Raw genomic sequence first — 21,584 nt, 5'->3', positions numbered from 1 at the left:
CCTCGCCAGGCAGACATCCGCAGCGTGGGGAGCCGCAGGCATCGGCCAGCCCCACAAGCTCGGGGGACAGCAGGGAGGCGCAGCGCCGCCATCCCGCTGTTCCTCGACCTGGTTCGGTTTCCCCGACCTGCTTTTGGGGGGGAAATAAAGGGAAATTTTTTTCCCTTTATTTCCCCCCAAAAAAACTAGGTGCGTCCTATGGGATGGAGCGTCCTATGGGGCGAAAAATACGGTATTTTTATAATGACGAATGCCTCATTATTAATTATTATTTACATCAGGCACTGATTATGATTTATGGTACACTGGGGCCCTGATTAATTTTCTATGGCATTTTGGGGCATTGATTATTGGGCATAGCAAGTCGCGGTCGCGTGGAATTTGTGCTTTGTGAGCGTTTGAAGTGGGGTTTTTTCTTGGGAGGCTGGGCGGCACGAAGAGAGGGATTATTTTTATAATGACGAGGATGACATTGGGCCCTCATTATTAATTATTATTTACATCAGGCACTGATTATGATTTATGGTTCACTGGGGCCCTGGTTAATTTTCTTTGGCATTTTGTGGCATTGATTATGCAGTCGCGGTCGCGTGGAATTCCACGTGGAGTTAGTTGCCTGAAGCCCCTTTTTAGTTGCTTGAAGCCCCTTTTTAAACTTAAGCAGGTGAAAGTTTGGTGAATTGCTGCCAAGGAGTGTGGTGGAGTCTCCTTCTTTGGAGGTCTTTAAGCAGAGGCTTGACAACCATATGTCAGGAGTGCTCTGATGGTGTTTCCTGCTTGGCAGGGGGTTGGACTCGATGGCCCTTGTGGTCTCTTCCACATATGTATGTGAGCAGGTCTTCTCCAACATGAACTATATTAAAAACAAGCACCGATCACGCCTCACAGATGACAGCTTGCAAGCCTGTGTGAAAATGAAGGTGACGTCTTACAGCCCTGATGTGCAGACACTGAGCACTGAGGTTCAGGAGCAAAAGTCCCATTAACCTGGTTACCTGGTTGTAAATTAAATATTTTAATTAGCTATTAATTTGTCCTTTTTTCTTGAGATTGACAGCTGACTGCACGATCCTGTATATATAGCATTAAGGCCAGAAACAATATATGTAGTGTTATATTTGTTTTAAATGTTGCAATGTTTTTGCGGCTCCCAGTTGTTGTTGTTTTTTCGGAAACGGGTCCAAGTGGCTCTTTTTGTCTTAAAGGTTGCAGACCCCTGGCTTAGAGCGAAGGCATTTATACTGTTGACATCAGAAACTTGCCAAATATTTTGAAGAGTGACTGCTATCTGAAATGTAAATGTTTCTGGGCATTTGCAACGTAAACCAACACACACAAAACCCAGCGCAAAGAGTGTTGAGCTTTGCAAATAGTTGAAAGCAATTATGCTGTCATGGTTTTTATGCTGCTGTAAGATACCTTAAAATCCTATGGGCAGAAGGGTGGTATGTAAACATTTTGAATAAATAAATGTAGTGCAGTATAAGCCAGCAAAATATCAATCTATTTTTCTGGCCTGGTTTAGGGACAACAGCTGCTTTGATAACTCTGTATTAAGTATTAATGTGTAAGTATTTTTATAGAGTTATATACATTGTTGTATGCATCTGTGTATGTGCTGGTTACCTTAGGAAACCTGGACCGTATAAGCATATAACGTGCACATGTTATTATAATGTAATGATGCATATAATATGCAATCATTGTTCACATTTTAAGTGGAATCAGTGGGAAGTAGGGGGGAATATCTGCTTCTTCTTGCGCTAAAGGAGCAAGATTGGAATTGGGAGGAAATCTGTGTAGATAAGCTCAACATTAAGGGCAGATCTACACCATAAAAAAGCACATCCAATGGCTCCCCCGATGAATTTTGGCAACTGTAGTAAAGGGCACTGAGAATGGTATCTCTGTGAGGGGGACACTACAGATCTCAGATTTCATCTGCAGAGTCATGTGCTTTAAATGTGCGTTGAATGTGTGGATCTGCTGCCAGATTTTCAGAAAATGCCATGCATCCATGACATCCAGGCAGCACAATGGAGAGCTCCAAGTGACCCATAAGTTGCTCTGGCAGAAGCTGGAGGTGAACTGAGGCCGTGGGAGCCTCTTCCCCCAGATCACCTTTCCCAAACTCTACCAACTTAGCCTGAAGACCTGGCATATTCCCGGCGCTGTTGGGCAGGTGTGGTAGTGCAGCAAGCACTTGGTTGCTCTTGGTTGCAAGTCAGGCTCAGGAAGGATCCCAACATGGGCTATGCAGAGCCCAGGCCGCCAGCCTCAGGTTTTCTGGGCTCTAAACCACCAGCATCAGGACCCTGGTCCAATTCCCCAGTGGGTGATGCAGCAGCTTCCTGATTCTACCCATAACTGTGGGGAAAAGTTGCAGGCTCAAAGTTTTGTGCAGTTGCAATATCAGGGCTGATATTGAGTTCTATAAGGCACCCTCAGTTCAGTTAGCTCATACGTTGCTTAAGTAAGTGTTAAGTATTCATGGGAATAGCAAAAATGAGAGGTGAAGAATCTGAGATCAGCTGAGGCAAGCTAGGACTGAGCTAGCTGAGAAGTGAATAAATTATTCTTTCTTTCTTTCTTTCTTTCTTTCTTTCTTTCCTTCTTTCCTTCCTTCCTTCCTTCCTTCCTCCCTCCCTTCTTTCTTTTGCAAGTCCCTTTGGTGTTACCTCTGAAGGTTCAAGGACCTGTGAAATAAGAATGGAAGAAGGTGACTTATACTGAGTTCAAACCCTTAGTGCATCAAATTTAGTATTGTCAACACTGAATTGCAGATGCTCTGCAGGGTTTCCAACAGAGATCTGGGGTCTTAGTGGACCACAAGCTTAACATGAGTCAACAGTGCAATGCTGTAGCAAAAAAAGCTAATGCTATTCTAGGCTGCATCAACAGAAGTATAGTGTCCAAATCAAGGGAAGTTAATAGTACCACTCTATTCTGCCTTGGTTTAAGAAGGATATTGAGAAGCTGGAATATGTGTAGAGGAGGGCAACCAAGATGATCAAGGGTCTGGAAATCAAGCCTTATGAGGAATGGTTGAAGGAGCTGGGTAAGTTTAGCCTAGAAAAGAGGTGACTGAAAGGAGATATGATAGCCATCTTCAAATATTTCAAGGGCTGTCACATGGAAGAGGGAACAAGCTTGTTTTCTCCTGCTCTGGAGGGTATGACTCAAACCAATGGCTTCAAGTTACAAGAAAGGAGATTCTGACTAAACATCAGAAAAAACTTTCTGACGCTAGGAGGTGTTTGGCAGTGGAATGGTCTCCCTCAGGAGGTTGTTGACTCTCCTTCCTTGGAGGTTTTTAAGCAGAGGTTGGATGGCCTTCTGTCATGGATGCTTTGGCTGAGATTCCTGCAAAGCAGGGGGTTGGCCTAGATGACCCTTGGGTCCCTTCAAAACTCTACAATTCTATGATTCTGTTCTCTCTCCCAGCCCTACCTAGAGATACTGGGGATTAAACTGTCGGAATCTCCGCTCAACTGAGCTCCTCTGGAATCGCCCTCCGACGTGATTAATGACCTGAGCCTCTGATAAGGCTCCAGGCTCCCTGTTCATCAGAGTTTCCAGCACAGGGAAGAGACGAGAGGTTTGAGCTACATTGCTAGGTTTTATTACTAAGCTACGCAGACAGAAAAGAAATACATCCTCTCTCTGTGAGAGCAGAGAGCAACTGAACAAACAAAGAAGACAGGAAACCAGTAACGTCACATCCGTCTCCCATGAGACTGCCAACAGTATGGAATCTCTGGAATGTAAACAGAGTCTTGTGACTCCAAGAACTGCATAGTGGCAACAAACAGAAACTAACAGAAACCTGGGACCTTCTACATGCAAAGGGGGTGGTCCTCCTCCAGATTGTGGTCTCTCCACTTCCTTAAAGCCCTGGAGAGCCACTACCAGTCAATGTAGACAATTCTGAGCTAGGTGGACCATTGGCCTGACTTGGTATAAGGCAGCTTCTGATGTTCTTATGTTCTCCGCCAAACATACGGGGTCAAGCTCCTGGTCCATGTTGCTGAAGTTTGTTTGAAGTTCTTTTCCAAGCAGTGGCTTCTCAAGATTTCAGACAGGGAATCTTTCACAGCCCTGCCAGCAGATACCATCAGGGATTGAACCTGCAACCTTCTACATGCAAAGCAGGTGGTTTTCCACTGAGCTTGACCTCCTTGTGCATCTTCTGCAAGGGGAGCAGGAGCTCTCTGTGAAGTGTCTGCAAACTGAAGCTGGGAGCTCTAAACAGGATGGGGGAGGAACAAAAGGCTCAGGAGCACAGGATTGGCCCTCTGGAGGCTCTGCAGAAAAACAGCATAGAAAACCATGTCTGTCCCCAAAGAGACACTGATGCCTTTCATCTTTATCAGCCAGAAAAGACAACAGAGGAAAAAGTTTTTGGAGTGTGTAATGGAAGCAAGACACCTCTACAGTCCAGGTGTGAAAATCACCTAGGCAGCTTCATGTGAAAGAGAGAAAGGAATCTGTCACACGGGTGAAGGAGCACAACATCTCCTACCAGTGTATAGGAATGTCCGGATTTTCCATTACTGGAATGTAGCCAACAGTACAAATTTCAGCTACCCCTGAGGAAGGGACTCCTGACCTGTTCAGAGCTTAGGACTAGGAGTTGAAAATAGGTTAACCCTTGTATCTTTGCAATGCAGGAAATAGTAAATGAAAGAAAGAAAGGAAATAGGTTCTGGGGCGGTACTGCTGCTTGTTTCAGATGCAATTTGCAATTGCCTCCCCACCTCATTATCTCCCCTTTATTTAGTGAATTGATCTCCAGCCTGAGAACTCCATTGATACTGTGGAGGCTGCTCCATTAGGCTAAATGGTGAACGGCTTTGCCACTGTAATAGGAATTTTGAGATAAAAAAATTCCTTCCAGTAGCACCTTAAAGACCAACTAAGTTAGTTCTTGGTATGAGCTTTCGTGTACATGCACACTTCTTCAGATACACTGAAACAGAAGTTGCCAGATCCTTCTATATAGTGAGAAGGTGGGGAGCGGTATTACTCAGAAGGGTGGTGGGAATGGGAGATTGGCAGATAGCTGAGATGAGCAAACACGGCTACCTATCTGTAACAGGAATTTTGAGGTCTTAGATATATGTTAAATGTTCATAAGTGTACCAAGAGCCTTCCCATTGTCTCAGGAATTGAGTAATCAGCATTTTAATGGGTGACAGACTATCAGGAAAGGCAATCAGGAAATGCTATCAGGAAAGGCAATCAGATAACCTGGCAGACAGGAAAAACAGCAACACCTTTTCTGTGATGTAGATATGATGTTTGTGGGGGGTGGTTTTGGGTTACACCCTTTCTGTGATGTATGTATGATGCATGGAGGGGTGGTGTTGAGCTCCAGGGCAGGGAATTTAAAATGTCTACATAAGGCCTTGTGCGCCATTGCTCTGGGTTCCTCCTCCTTTCCTGCGTGAGGGGAGCACCCTGTTGAAACAGATCAATAAAGATCAAGCTCACTAGCTGCTTTGCTTCTCAATATTCTCTGGTTGGCCTCTGTTATTTTCTCCTACCAATAGGCAACCTATGTAAGGACTCTATATGGGCTCTTGGATACCCCATAAGGGAAAAAGGGCAGATTTGGTTTACAACACCACCCCGCTACCTGCCTTCAGCCAGACCCCAACTACCTGGCTGCTTTCTCACAAGCAGGAGTACTGCCAGTCAGCTTCTTCTTCCTCTACCAGCTTGGTCTTGCCTTTGTTGAGCTCAGCTGAGAGGAGGATGTCCTCATGTCTGGCCCTGGCCTGGTGCTGGATGCTGAGTCCTGGGTGGCGGCGGCTGAAACCAGACACTCCCCAGACAAAGGATCTTGAGGAGCAGACAGGAGCCCCAAATCCAATGCTGAAGATCCCCTTAAGGGGCCCTTTCGGTAGAGTCCTGGGACTCAGCTACGTTGGTCAGAAAACAGCAATTTGAATGTCTTATAAACGTGCAACACCAGATGGCGTCAGAGAGCAGGAAATTTTAATACGCAATTTTCTATAGAGTTTTCCCCACTTTTATTATAACAATCTAATTTCTGACTTATTTATAGTGGGGTTTTCCTGTGTGTAGATCCACCCCTGGTGGAAAAAAAAATCCTGGAACTGTCTCTCATGGGTCTACTCTGAGTAAGCAATCCCTGATACTGCTTCGCTGCCAGCAGCTGTGATTAGGGTTAGCTATGAGTCCTACATTCCTTCCTCTTGCATAACAAAAGACACAGCAGAGTCATCCAATGAAGCTGAAGAGTTAGAGATACAGGGCAGACAAAAGCAAGGACCTCTTTAGCCAATTTGGAATGAACATATAGAAATCACTGCAGCAGGGTAATAGTAACAGCAGCAACAATGATACAGAACAGAAGGTGCGAGGTGGGGAGGGTTCATTTTAGCATTGCACAGAGCGCCACTGACACTTGAAAGTCCAAATTCCATCACAGTCATAAGTGAGCTTCATAGCTAACTGGGACTGTGCCCAGCCTTCCCCAGTCAGATGCCAGTCAAATGTCTCAGATTGCAGCTCTCATCACCATCATGGCCATTTGATTCTGGGGCTGATGAGACTTGTAGTCCAAAATGGCTTTGCTGGCTGGGGGTGATGGGAGTTGCAGTCCAAAGCATCTGGAAGGCACCAGATTGCAGGAGGCTGGTCTGTCCATTGCAGCTGGCTCTCTGTCTAGCAGAATCTCCACTGCAGGACATAACAGGTGAAGAAGAGGATTGTTGCAGCCACTAGGTTTGGTAATTGAGGGGTTGGGGTGGGGTAAAACAGCCAGAGCTCTCTTCCTTCGACAATTATTTTAATGAGCTGCAATCTCCAGCAGCCTGACATCAATGCAGTGCACGCTGTATTAAATGCACAAATAATGAATATATATTTGTTTCCCTCTGATCAGCATCTTTGGGGTTCAGAAAGCTCTCATAACATCAGTGATGCTCCAGCAGGGATGGTCACATTGTGCTTTGCTCTGCAGGAGCGAATCTGTCAATAACTTTTTTAAGCCCTATTAGGAAACATGAATTGACAGGAAGAGCCAGGAGGGAAAGTTTGCTATTCCGGCTCATGGCCAAGTCGTCATTATGCACAACAACAAGAACTCTCCCCCATTTCTGTGCCAAGGCAACCGAAAGCCAGTGTACTAAATACAAGATGTAAATTAAGCAAATGGGCAATTTTAAAAACCCCTATCATTTTGCATTCTGTTTCTGCAAGCCATGGCAAGAAAGAAGGTGCTGAACTTTCCTCTCCTGGTCAGTGGAAACTCCTGCTCAGTCTCATCACTGGGTTCTGTGATTTCACTTGCTAATTTTCAAGCTTATTTCCTACAGCCATGAAGACTAGAAACTTGCTTTTTTCATACATTATTTACTTAGCACCATCCATACACAGAGATGGCTCGTGTGTGTGTGTGTGTCATTTTAAACTGTTATTGATATTAATGTTGTTTTTTAGTTTTAGATTTTGTGATTTATGTGGAAATTGTTCTCCATTTGGTTGTGTACCTTTTGATGTGCTTTATTTATCGTTTATGACTTTTGTTATGTTGGTAATTATGTAAATCTTGTCACATTGTAAGCCTCCTTGAGCATAGTTTCAACTATGGAAAGGCGACATTCAAATAAAATGATGATGATGGCGATGATGACCCTTTAGAAAGGATGAAAGGTCAAGTCCCTGATTCAGAGGAGCTTATAAACAAGAAAATGAAGGGGGGGGGATTGAGGAAGCCTAAGAGGTTGGGGGTGGGGAATATGCACTTATTTTCATTGCCCGTGTTTAGGGTTAACTGCAACTAGACATGAAAACTAGGTGGGTTTCCTGCTTCCCGTGGCTGGGAGCTCAGTAGCTCTCATTAGACTACCACAAGATTGACAGTTTCAGAGTGGAGGTGGCCCCTGGAAGTGGAGCACATATTGATGAATGGAGACAGCAGTGTGGGGTAGATTTCGTTAAAGTCACATTTTACTGCAAACCCACCTAATCTGCACTTTCAGAAACAGCAGACAAACTAAAATGCAACCATCCTTTGAAACTGACACTTTTCTGAATTTTGCATCAGAATTCTTCAACTCAGAAATGTGTACAAAAGGGCATGTATGGAGTGGGGTTAATTTCATTTTGTAACTTATATAAAACAGAGAGAACAATTATAACAACAGATAAAGATTAAAGGATGAAAAACAAGGACATAGAATGAATGCAGTTGCACGTGGGTTAAAACAGCAAAGAGTATCAGCACTGTCAGATTATCAAGTTGGGGAGAGTCTTTATTAATGCATATATTAATGAAAAATGCAGAATGTCCAGGAAAAGTATTTGCAAAAAAATGCATACAAGAGCAGAAGTGAACACTAAGATGCAGGTGAATTTTCATGAGGACCTTTTAAAAAAATAAAATTGCAAACTGATGCGGAAATGTGGCAAATTAGAACGAGGCAAATGAGAAAGTGAGAGAAGCAGGAATTGACAGCTGCATCCATCGCTGCGTGAGAGGGAAGTTCTGTGCTGTGCTGACTGAGCTGCCATTTGGGCCACTTTTAAGAAGCAGCCACATGGCTGGTGGGTTGTTTTCTTCTCCCGTGAGACCTTTACACAATGCGCAGTGAGGCAAATTGGGGCAAAGAGAGCTGACCTTTGACAAAAGTGCAGGCCTCCCGTCCCCTTCCAGGAATAAGAATTACCTGTAATTTGGCGAGGACTTACACTACAAGGAGATTAAACAGGTGCAAGCAATGGCTTGGCTTGGAAGGTGGTTGGGGTGCAGGCAGGCAGTGTTTCGGAATAAATCAGGAGCCCGCAACACCTTCCTGCCAACTGATAATCACCCGCCACCTTTTCTTAAGCACAGACGGACATTTCCTCCAACGCAAAAACCATAAGGGTTGCTCTTAGAGTGTCTCCCCACCCACCCCCAGGCATGTTTTTAAAAGTTTCCTTCTGTTTTTAGAAGTGGGTCTGGAAATGGAGATCAGAGTGTTAACAGAACTGTTAACGGAGAAATCTGAGGGCTCCCTTAGACAAAAAAAACAAGGACACCAGTCAGGAATACCAGAGCAAAACAGCAGCCAGTAGGTTTGGTCTTTATTGAAGACTGTCGCAACAGGATTCCCACCTGCCTCAAGGTGGAACAAGATGGAAGCCCCGAACAAAAGAGAACCCAAACTTTTATTAGCTGCTAATCCCCATGTTACACTCCCCCCAAACTACATCACTAATACATCATGGTTACATCATGAAAGGGGAGGTCTGGTGGCAGTAATCTGAGCATCCTGGACCCTGCCCCATGGTTCCCCTTGCCCTCCACCAAACACCCATCAAGTGTAACAAAAGAGATATTTACATTTCCCTGTTTCCCAGCCAAGTTAATCACACCCTTTTGTCTTCATCTGGGTTTGTTATTTCTGCAATGGCTACCTGTCTGGCACTCAGGTATCAGGATGCCAGGAATTATCACTCAGGCAGAGGGGCTGCTGAACAGCTGAGCTCACATATCTAAATGAATTTCTGAAGTTCTCCCAGTTGTGATAGGAATTTTGAGGTCTTAGATATATGTTAAATGTTCATAAGTGTACCAACCAAGCACATACATAGATTAGCACAGGAAGACCGACCTGAAACCATTTTGATTCCCAAACTGGGCAAACATTTTCTCTGCAAGGAGGGAGGGTAGTCAGGGAGCCTTCCCATTGTCTCAGGAATTGAGTAATCAGCATTTTAATGGGTGACAGACTATCAGGAAAGGCAATCAGATAACCTGGCAAGCAGGTAAAACAACAACACCTTTTCTGTGATGTAGATATGATGTTTGTGGGGGGTGGTCTTGGGTTACACCCTTTCTGTGATATATATATGATGTATGGAGCGGTGGTCTTGAGCTCCAGGGCAGGGAATTTAAAATGTCTGCATAAGGCCTTGTGCACCATTGTTCTGGGTTTCTTCTCCTTTCCTGCGTGTGAGGGGAGCACCCTGTTGCAACAGATCAATAAAGATCAAGCTCACTAGCTGCTTTGCTTTTCAATATTCTCTGGTTGGCCTCTGTTATTTTCTCCTACCAATAGGGAACCTTCGTAAGGACTCTATATGGGCTCTTGGGTACCCCATAAGGGAAAAAGGGCAGATTTGGTTTACAACACAGTGAGCCAGTACATAGAAACATTTATCAGTTAATTCTTACATTTGGTATCATGCAGCAAAGGCCCTTTGAATAGATAGGAAGAAACTGTGATGAAGTGTTTTGTGGGGACAAATCACAAAAGTCACAAAAGTGATTGTACTGATTTTGCTAGTGGGCTGCATGTGCATGATATCTGCTGGAGGGGCAACCCCCCCCCCCAAACTATACATAAATCCCTGCAACAAGAGGAAGTAGGTAAAGTAGCTATACAGTGAGGCAAACAAAATTCTGTTTTTAGGCGCTGCATTTCCACTGCTGGCAATGCAAACGTTTGTGTCCTTACAGAGAGAGACATACATTAACCCAACTTCTCAGAAGGTCAAAGCAGAAAGTCTGCAGTTGTAGGAAGGTCAAAGCAGAAAGTCTGCAGTTGTACTAGCCATGATCGCTCTGCTCTGCCCCCACAGTCAGAGGCAGGAATGCTTCTGAATCCAAGTGACTGGAAACCACAGGAAGGGAGTGTCGCTGCTGTTGTGCTCAGGCTTGCTTTGCGGGGTTCCCATCTGGCTGGCTACTGTGAGAGGACGGGAGACTAAACTAGGGGGGCCATTGGCCTGACCCAACAGGCTATTCTTACGTTCATTAAGTTGGTAGTAATGTCCTGAGCCAGAGAGATCACTCAGGCAATGGCCATGGTGGCTCTAGGAGCACTCCCAAACTATGGGCAAAACTGCACCATACAATTAAAACTCATCCAACACACATTTAAAGCACATGACTCCTCCCCTCGAACTCTGGGAACTGTAGTTGAAGGGTGCTGAGAATTGTAGCTCTGTGGGGTGTTGTAAACAAAAACTGCCCTTTTCCCTTATGGGGTATCCAAGAGCCCATACAGAGTCCTTACATAGGTTCCCTGTTGGTAGGAGAGAATAACAGGGGCCAACCAGAGAATATGGAGAAGCAAAGCAGCTAGTAAGCTTGATCTTTATTGATCTGTTGCAACAGGGTGCTCCCCTCACCCGCAGGAGAGGAGGAGGAACCCCGAAAAATGGTGCGCAAGGCCTTATATAGACTTTTGACATTCCCACCCTGTAGATCAAGACCACCCCCAGAAACATCATACATACATACATCACAGAAGGGGTGTAACCTAAGACCACCCCTCAGATACATCAAACCTACATCACAGGAAAGGCAGTCTTAAAACAGAAATTTGAATGTTGTTTTTCTCCTGTCGTTGTTTATCTCCTGTCTGGCGGGTTACTTGACTGGATTGCCTAGGGAGCCTGGCCAGTCTTTTGTAATGATAAATACTTAGTTCCTGGGCCAGGTCACAGGCTCACACCCTATTCATATCTTAAATGTGCCCTTAAGACAGGATTTGTGAGGAAAGAGACAATGGGGAGGAAAGAGACAATGGGGAGGACCTTGCAGATAAAACATTTGGTCAGTTTGGGAATCAAAATGGTACTAGGTCTGTCTTCCTGTGCTGATCTATGTATGTGCTTGGTTGGTACACTTATGAACATTTAAGATATATCTAAGACCTCAAAATTCCTATCACAATATAAACTACAGTTCCCTGGGACAGCCGTGCGCTTTCAATATGCAGTGTGGATCTGCCCTACATACCTGCTTCTTCAGAGGGAGTGCAACCCCACCCATATAAAGACATGTCTTCAAGGGAAATGGCTATTCTTGCAATGCCCCCCCCCCAGTCACTCCTGCTTCTCTCCTAACACTGTGGACTGTGTTCTATGATCATTTGACCGCCAAGGATCAGCTCCTCCTCCCTTCCTACTCGGTACCCTGGGCTCCTTCTAGAGGAAGGGGGTGATATATAAATTCAGTAAATAAATACTTCGTCAGCCTACTTTTTGCATGCTGCACTTTTGCAGATTGATTCTTGGCAGTGGTTGGGTTTTTTATACATATATATAAATGTGTCTGTCAGCTGCTTTGAAAAGCTGCAGGTGTATGTTAAATGCTTGGAGAGGCCTGGCTTGAAAAGCATCATGCTAGCACTATAAATAAAAAGGACACGGGTGGCGCTGTGGGTTAAACCACAGAGACTAGGGCTTGCCGATCAGAAGGTTGACAGTTCGAATCCCCGTGACGGAGTGAGCTCCCGTTGCTCGGTCCCTGCTCCTGCCAACCTAGCAGTTCAAAAGCACGTCAAAGTGCAAGTAGATAAATAGATACCGCTCTAGCAGGAAGGTAAACGGCGTTTCCGTGCACTGCTCTTGTTCGCCAGAAGCAGCTTAGTCATGCTGGCCTGGAAGCTGTACGCCGGCGCTCCCTCGGCCAATAAAGCGAGATGAGCGCCGCAACCCCAGAGTCGTCCGTGACTGGACCTAATGGTCAGGGGTCCCCTTTACCTTTACTTTAGCACTATAACAAAATGGGAAACTGAAAGGGAAGCTAAATGTAGGGAGCCACAGGCTACACGGCTCAGAAGGACCAAGATCCCAAATAAGCCACCTGGGTAGATTTGATACTCATAATAGAGGCATGATACTGGAGAGGCCTGACCCCAACATTCAGGCTTGGGTGGCATTTAGGTTAGACTACTGTAATTCACTCAATGTGGGGCTGCCTTTGAAGACAGGAACTTTCCTTGGTACAGAATGACACTTCATTTTGAAGCAGGTTTTCTTTTCCTTTTTTATAATATACATGGGCTGGGAGGCAGAGAGAAAAAAACATATATTTACATTCCCACCAAGCACAATTAATTTTTGAAAAGTCTTGTCTGCATCGCCAGCAAATTGCCCCTGACAAATTATACATCTGCTGCTATTTATGTGCGGTCAAATACTATATAAATAAAGCATTTAGTAATGAAATAAATTGAATTCTTTCACAGCTAGATATAAAAAGTGTTTTGAAGTCTGGCTTTCAGAAGTCCTGCCTTGTTCAGAAACTGAAACAGCAGGCTTTCCAAGAGAGTTTTGCTCTGGCTTCCATCACGGGTTTTTTTTTGGGGGGGGGGGAGTGTAGCAAGATTGGCTGCCCCTCACAGCAAGACCCCTTTTGGTTAGAGCCATGGTAACTCTTTATTATTTATTTGAAAGCCTTTATACACTGCTTGATATTTTTTTAAAAATCTCTTTTTAAACTATGACAGCAATCTCCTACACACAGAGACACTCAAACAGCCCCATCTCCTCTCTGATCCATGCAGATCAGCTGAGAAAGAATGTCTGGTAACCCCATTCATCACCTGATCAGTCTGAGGACCAAGGAGGAGGGACCTGCACCCCCTTCAGGGTGCTGGGGGCACCTCCAGATGTCCCTTTTTATTGCACATTCGTGATTGAGTTGTGCTTATGATGTTACTGGGCTGGTCATATACAATTCCATGTTCCGTACTGCTTGCCCACAAAGGGGGAGGGAAGTTCACGTGATGAAAGACCTATAATCCCCACATGCCTAGACACTTGGAGTTCATGCTAGTGGCAGTTTAGGATCAGTGTTGCAAGAACCATAGGAAGCATATAACTGTAGCATTGGAAGGGACCCTGAGGATCATCTAGTCCAACCCTCTGCAGTGCAGGAATATGCAGCTGTCACATATGTTGTAAACAAAAATCTGCCCAAGAGCTCATATAGGGTCCTTACGAAGGTTCCCTATTGGTAGGAGAAAATAACAGAGGACAACCAAAGAATATTGAAAAGCAAAGCAGCTAGTAAGCTTGATCTTTATTGATCTGTTGCAATAGGATGCTCCCCTCACCCGCAGGAAAGGAGGAGGAACCCAGAACAATGGCGGGCAAGGCAGTATATAGACTTTTGAAATTGCCACTCTGTAGATCAAGACCACCCCTAGAAAGATCATACATACATCACAGAAGGGGTGTAACCTAAGACGACCCCTCAGATACATCATACCTATATCACAGAAAAGGCGGTCTAAAACAGAAATTTGAATGTTGTTTTTCCTGTTTGCCAGTTTATCTGATTGCCTTTCCTGATAGTCTGTCACCCATTATTTGATTGCCTTTCCTGATACTCTGTCACCCATTAAAATGCTGATTACTCAATTCCTGAGACAATGGGAAGGCTCCCTGACTGCCCCTCCCTCCTTCCAGGGAAAACATTTGGTCAGTTTGGGAATCAAAGTGGTTTCAGGTCGGTCTTCCTGTGCTGATCCGTGTACATGCTTGGTTGGTACACTTATGAACATTACCATATATCTAAGACCTCAAAATTCCTATCACACATACGGAGATCAAACCTGCAACCTTGGCACCTTCATACACTTCTGAGATCTGGGAGGGACTTGGGGGATGTGGGCTGCCTTTACACTCTGAATAACTTATAAAGAAGCTGTCTGGGAAATACAAGGTGTTTTGGTCTCAGAGTTCCTGGGTTTTAGGAAGTTTTGTAGGGTCTGCCAGGTAAACTAGCAAACAACTTTGTTCTTGGACTAGGACAAGGCAACACTTGAGTGCAAGTTGAGTGCAGGTTAGCAACTGCTTTGGTACATCCCAGGTCCCCTCCCATCTAGGCTGCAGGAGTAAGTGAGAGGGTAGCAGCAGCAACCATCTGAGAATAAGACCCAGTAGCAACACTCCAGGGCTGTTGTGTTGCAGTAGAACAAGAAGAGAGGGTACGAGAGGCTCTCTTGGACATCCCCGGCCCCGGCTGCTTCATCGCAGGTCAACTGCCACTTTACCAGTCAGTGTACATCCTGTAACTTCGTGCTGAAATCCCATAACTTTTCATAACACAAACACTCTGAGATTTCTCCCACACACACACACTTCTCTTGTGCTTTGGCCCCCATTAGGCAGCAATGAACAATACATAAAGCGTAACAAATCAGAACTGCTGTTATTGTGTCAAGAACATGGTGCAGAATATCACCTGCAGTAAATCACCAATCTAGAGGGGCTCCCACGTGGTTGAACAGGTCTAATCTTACACCCACCACATCAATGTGTTTACAGTGGTACCTTGGGTTAAGTACTTAATTCGTTCCAGAGGTCCGTTCTTAACCTGAAACTGTTCTTAACCTGAAGCACCACTTTAGCTAATGGGGCCTCCTGCTGCCGCTGCGCCGCTGAAGCACAATTTCTGTTCTCATCCTGAAGCAAAGTTAACCTGAAGCACTATTTCTGGGTTAGCGGAATCTGTAACCTGAAGCGTATGTAACCTGAGGTACCACTGTATTTGGCTTTTTTTGCTGCCCTGACCCCAACATTCATGGGGTCTCAGGGAGCCAGAAAAACTGAGCCTTGATCAGATTCCCAGACTGGGAGTTCTAGAAAATATGGTTGGGCTGTGCCTGCCAACTTCATTCCTGCTGGCTCCTACAGTTTCCTAGCAGCTATCAGACCACCTGTGTGCTCTGCCTCCTCAGGGCTGGAAAAATTCAAAAGGAGAAAGGGGTGCATTTGAATGGTAGGCTAGCGAGGGCTTGGCTAGTCAAACACAGAAAGTCTGCTGGGCTTCGTGGCCTGCATCAAGAGATTGCAACATTTTCCGTTGCCTCCCAGTGCCCACTGCTGGCCAGTTGTGGGATGGCGCCACAAGCCAGGATTGCATCCCACAAACTCTGTTTGAAATGCAGATCAAGCAGGAGAGCAAAGCCATTTTTCAAAGTCCTGGAAGACAACAACTCTGCTTACAGCTAAAGCGTTGAGGCCAAGACAAAAAGTGGGAGAATTCAGTGTTACATTTTTAAGCTTGATGTTTACCTGCCTTTGCCTCTTGGAACAGAACAGCTGCAGAATTGGGGGGCGGGGCTTGTTTCAAAATAAAGTTTTGAGTTTTGTTTTGTTTGTTTTAAAATCCCATGAAGCTTGGGCTAGACAACCTGGTTTCTGAGCATTCATCCTGACCTGTTTTCAGAAGAACAGACCGTGTTGGCTATTTAATAAGCATTCGTTCTGATTTGTGAGCAGAGATGTTAGATGTCCAAGTGCTATTATCCCACACTTTCCAGGGCATTTTCCTATTGCAAAAAAGTCTGATCCTTTGGAGAAGGAGGTTTGTTGTACAACAGCTTCAAATCAACATGCATTGTGCAGCCTGTATTTGCTGGCACGTAACAGCTGCTTTTTACCATTTGAGCTCGCCTTGTATTTTTTAATTGCGTTGTTGCCTGCCACTCTGTAATGCCACTTACAGATTCTAATATAAGTAGCTATGAATTAGGGTCCTCTGTCAGAATGGATGCCAATATGCTCCAAAGTCACCAGAAAAGGTTCAGTGGCCACACTGACTCCTGCTACTCGCCCACCCTCCTTAATTAAGATTAAAATGAATATTCTGCTCTGGTGCGATGTGTCTTGAGCAAAGAGTCTTCCCTCCTCTCCTCCCCTTCAAAGGATTGTTGCAGACCCCTCCTTCTATGCGCCCCCTGGCACCTTTTTCCTTTACTCCTTTTTGTCTTTCTCCCTAGACAGTGTTCTCTCTCTCTCTCTCTCTCTCTCTCTCTCTCTCTCTCTCTCTGTCAAGCCTCTAAGAGAGCACAAAGTTGCTGTTGTTGTTGCTAATTTAATTTACACTGCATAATTGCCCAAGTGGCTTCTATGCAGTTTGAAGCACAGCAGAGGAGCCCACTGATGCTTGACCAGGTGTGCTGGCACCTGTGTGACATCTGCTGAATTAACATCGGGCAAATCCTCCAGACAGCAAATTTCAGAGAGAGTGGCATTTCCCATCTCCAGCATGTAATGCCATTTCAAATGGACCCTTTTAGACTTGGTGGAGGGTGGTCTCCCTATAGATTTCACTTGTTCCTTCAGGTATAAAAACATCTAAGCCCAGCAACTTTTCTGAATTAAAAATTAACCAAGTATTGTTATGAGTTTGCAGGGAGGAAGTAGGCTGTATGTGAAACCCTTCTAACCCCTGAATCCAGCAAGGGTTAAAATATAACCTGGACTGGCTTCCTGTGTTTAGGCGATCACCTGGGTGACGGGCAGGGCAATTTTCAGCCAGAACTCAGTGGAAATCAATTCTGGCACATCTCAGATGGGCACCATGGCCATTATAATAGCACAAGGGAGGAGTTCATGGCGAGTTCTGGCACCTCTTTTTATAGAAAAATAGCACTGGTGTTGGGCCATTAAGAAACAAAGGCAAGGGGACTCTGAGCAAGAAGACAACTCAACTGAGAGATAGTTAGAAGGACAAAGCCTGAGTTTAGAATTGAGAATTGGCAGTGATGTGACCTAGAGGTAAAGCAGCAAGTTGGAGAGAGAGTCAGAACAATGCTTGATTTCTGTTTGAATCTGAGGCTGCAGCTTTGGGAGAAAAAACCCTTTTTGGGTGTTAATGCTATGAACCCCTCTGGCTCAGGTTGTGTTGTTGTTTAGTTGTTTAGTCGTGTCCGACTCTTCGTGACCCATGGACCAGAGCACGCCAGGCACTCCTGTCTTCCACTACCTCCCGCAGTTTGGTCAAACTCATGCTGGTAGCTTCGAGAACACTATCCAACCATCTCGTCTTCTCTCGTCCCCTTCTCCTTGTGTCCTCCATCTTTCCTAACATCAGGGTCTTTTCCAGGGAGTCTTCTCTTCTCATGAGGTGGCCAAAGTATTGGAGCCTCAGATTCAGGATCTGTCCTTCCAGGGAGCACTCAGGGCTGATTTCCTTAAGAATGGATAGGTTTGGTCTTCTTGCAGTCTCCTCCAGCACCATAATTCAAAAGCATCAATTCTTCGGCGATCAGCCTTCTTTATGCTCCAGCTCTCACTTCCATACATCACTACTGAGATAACCATAGCTTTAACTATACGGACCTTTGTTGGCAAATGTCCGTAAATAAACACCACATATCATAAAGACACCGCAGTCTCCCCTGTGCCTCATTCTAAAAGGAAACAGGAACCCTGGGTAAGCTCCTGGAACACCTGAAATCTCACACTGCTCAGAGAGTGGAGTAGTGTGCAACAGTATATTCATTGCAAAGATCTTGCTACTATGAGCCATTATGTCCCATCCTTCCACAAAGCGCTTGCTCCATCCTTCTCTCCAATGTTGCCAAATGCCTAGCACAGTGGTGAGGCTCCAGGGGCTGCAGTAGAGGAGGAGAGCCACAAGGGGGCATCCCGTGAACATCCACATTGGCTGTGTCTGCCTGATGAAATCCTGGTTTTGTAAGCCATGCAGGTGCTTTCTGCACCCATCCAAAGCTCCTTCACTCCCCCCTTTGCATAAGCAAGGTCTTAGTTGATCACAGAACAATAAAATAGAATCAGAATTATATAGTTGGAAGGAACCCCAAGAGTCATCTAGTCTATGGATGTAGCAGGAAATGATGGTTAGCTGCATCTTCCTGGTTAGGTTTCCCTGCTTGTGGCAAGGCAGAAGTGAAGCATGAGCAGCAAAGGAGCTGGACTCCAGTGTGCAGCACCCACACATACTCTTAACATGCAATAAAACTTGCACATATTAAGCCAATAACTGATTGTGTGAACACAGCCACTGAGTGTAAGGTTGTGGGTCAACTCAGTGGCAATAAATCCTTCTGTTCTGTTACAAACTAATATGCAAGGAGGGAGGGGGGACAGGGAGCCTTCCCATTGTCTCAGGAATTGAGTAATCAGCATTTTAATGAGTGACACACTATCAGGAAAGGCTATCAGGAAAGGCAATCAGGTAAGGCAATCAGATAACCTGGCAGACAGGAAAAACAACAACACCTTTTCTATGATGTAGATATGATGTTTGTGGGGGATGGACTTGGGTTACACCCCTTCTGTGATGTATGTATGATGTATGGAGGGGTGGTCTTGAGCTCCAGGGCAGGGAATTTAAAATGTCTGTATAAGGCCTTGCACGCCATTGTTCTGGGTTCCTCCTTTCCTGTGTTTGAGGGGAGCACCCTGTTGCAACAGATCAATAAAGATGAAGCTTACTAGCTGCTTTGCTTCTCCATATTCTCTGGTTGGCTCTGTTATTTTCTCCCACCAATAGGGAACCTTCGTAAGGCCTCTATATGGGCTCTTGGATACCCCATGAGGGAAAAAGGGCAGATCTGGTTTACAACACAGTGAGCCAGTACATAGACACATTTATCAGTGAATTCTTACATTTGGTATCATGCAGCAAAGGCCCTTTGAATAGATAGGAAGAAACTGTGATGAAGTGTTTTGTGGGGACAAATCACAAAAGTCACAAAAGCGATGGTACTGATTTTGGTAGTGGGCTGCATGTGCATGATATGTGCTGGAGGGGCAACCCCCCCAACCTATACATAAATTCCTGCAACAAAAGGTACTTCCCTTCTTTATGGCAAGGATTTGCACTTCCCCACTCACTGTGCTTTCTTTCACTAGTCCATTAATTCAATTCATGTATACTTGAATCTAAACATATGTACAGTGGTACCTCTGGTTAAGTACTTAATTCGTTCCAGAGGTCCATTCTTAACCTGAAACTGTTCTTAACCTGAAGCACCACTTTAGCTAATGGGGCCTCCTGCTGCCGCTGTGCTGCTGCTGTGCAAGTTCTGTTCTCATCCTGAAGCAAAGTTCTTAACCCGAGGTAATATTTCTGGTTTGGCCGAGTCTGTAACCAGAAGCATATGTAACCTGAGGTACCACTATACTGTATCCTTGTTCGTATATTTCATATATTGGACTGATTTTTTTAAAAAAAATAAATAATATGTATATTCCTTATATTAGACTTTTATATAAAATAAACAATGGACAGGGCGAAATTTAAATAGGTATCCTTGCACTATATCTCTGAAAGCCGCAAGAGGGCTTCGTGCCTCCAAGGCCAGCCCCCTCCTCTCCCCCATCCACCATCTCCCCCATCCACCATCTTCTCTCCTAGAAGGCCCCCCCCGTGCCCTTGCTGCCTGCGCCTTTAAGAGGGAGGAGCCCCGGGGGGGTCACGCGGCTGAGAGGGGAAGGCTAGGAGGAGAGGGAGGCGGAGGGCTAAAGCCCGGAAAGCACCGCTCTCCTTCCTTCTTTGCCCTCCCTCCCTGCCACCCCCGCCCTTTTCCTTTGTCATAATGCGCAGGGTCACGTGAGGCCGAAGGTGGCGCACTGTGACGCATGCGCAGACCAGTAACCCGGGAGGGGGGAGGAGCCGCCTGCGCCTTGCGCTGCTGTTGTGCGTGGAGCGGCCGTTCCCTCCCTCCGCAGCCCCTGCGGTCGCTGGCCGGGAAACCCCATCGAGCGGAGGAGCGGTAGCGGCGTCGTGAGGGGAAGGAGTTGGAGGCCGAGGCCGAAGAAGACGACGAAGGAGGAGGAGGAGAAGGAGAAAGAAAAGGAACGGAGGGAGACCGAGGAAGAGGAGGAAGGAAGGAGAGAAGAGAGGAGTTTTAGGAAGCCGCCGCCGCCGCCATGATGGCGGCCTAGCCGGCCCAACGCAACGCCTGACGGGAGCCGCCGTTGCTGCCGTCGCGGAGGACCATGGCGGAACGAGGCGGCCTTTGAGGAGGAAGAAGCCGCCGCCTCACACGGGAGGACGCCCTTCGCGGCCCTTTTTCTTCCTCGAGGCATCTTTCCCTCCCCGCCCGCCGCCGCCGTAGTCTCGGCACCTGCCCATCCCCCACCCGCGTAGCGCCCCCCGTCCTTCCCTCCCCTCCACCGCCATGTCCTGCGTGCACTACAAGTTCTCCTCGAAGCTCAAGTATGACACGGTCACCTTCGATGGGCTCCACATCTCGCTCTGCGACCTCAAGCGCCAGATCATGGGCCGCGAGAAGCTCAAGGCCGGCGACTGCGACCTCCAGATCACTAACGCTCAGACCAAAGAAGGTAGGAAGGACGACGACGACGGGCGGCTCTCGTGCTCTGTTTTCTCGTGTCGTCGTCGTTTGGCTTTCTTCTCTTCCTCTCCTCTTGTGGGGACACGGCCAGCATCCCTCACACACAGCGCGCGCACACCCACCCACCCGCGATCCAGCCCCCCCCCCGGCACGAGCTTACCCACATGATGCGTACACACATACACAACAACATGGGTTTAAAAGGCACGTTTACACACATAGGGAGCAGAAATAATCCCGGGGGCTGGGAATTGTGGCCTTGTGAGGGGTGGAGATGTGCTTTAGATGTATGGATGGTGATGTATGCAGCCACAGTCTAAATCGGGGCAGGAGTGACAAACATCCTTGACTCAGGAAGCCCTTCCCTTAGGAGGGTTCCTAGGCCACCTTTTCTCCAAAAGGTATAGGTCTTTATCTTCACATGCTTTCACTTTGCTTTCTGCAGAGTCAGGCCACTGGGCCTGTTTAGCTCAGTATCATTGACACCTTTGGTCTTCAGCTGGTGGGTTGGGACCCTCTACTGGGTCATGGTCTGATCTCAGATGTTAAGTGTCCAGTGGGTTTCCCAATGCATATTTGAATTACAGGTGGGACTCAGGCCTGACAGTATTGAAGACTGCTGCCAGAGGCTCCCTATGATGTCAGGCTGGGGAAATTCCCAGCCTTACCAAAGATGCCAAAGCTTAAACCTGGGGTTTTCCACTTTGCAGG

General features: G+C 46.1%; 1 protein-coding gene and 1 long non-coding RNA gene across 6 annotated transcripts in view; one reads left to right on the top strand and one right to left on the bottom strand.

Moving 5' to 3' along the window:
- Positions 1 to 21,584, bottom strand: part of LOC309518869 — a 213,773-nt gene that overhangs the window by 105,356 nt on the left and 86,833 nt on the right. The window lies entirely within an intron of this gene.
- Positions 20,151 to 21,584, top strand: part of RBBP6 (RB binding protein 6, ubiquitin ligase) — a gene marked incomplete at its 3' end in the record, with an annotated part of 29,950 nt that continues 28,516 nt past the window's right edge. For 3 of the 5 annotated variants that reach the window (XM_082199317.1, XM_082199316.1, XM_082199315.1), the window contains exon 1: positions 20,166 to 20,862. In XM_082199317.1, coding sequence (XP_082055443.1) covers positions 20,697 to 20,862 — 166 coding nt within the window. In that variant the 5' untranslated portion in view covers positions 20,166 to 20,696. Of the gene's footprint in view, positions 20,863 to 21,584 lie in introns of all 5 variants that reach the window. The other 2 variants (XM_082199319.1, XM_082199318.1) reach the window with 2 other exon arrangements.

The sequence above is a fragment of the Podarcis vaucheri genome (genome assembly GCF_965113315.1).
Source record: "Podarcis vaucheri genome assembly, chromosome: 14".
NCBI classification, from domain to species: domain Eukaryota; kingdom Metazoa; phylum Chordata; class Lepidosauria; order Squamata; family Lacertidae; genus Podarcis; species Podarcis vaucheri.
Note: the sequence above shows the minus strand (reverse complement) of the source record. Positions and strands in the feature narration are given on the sequence as shown.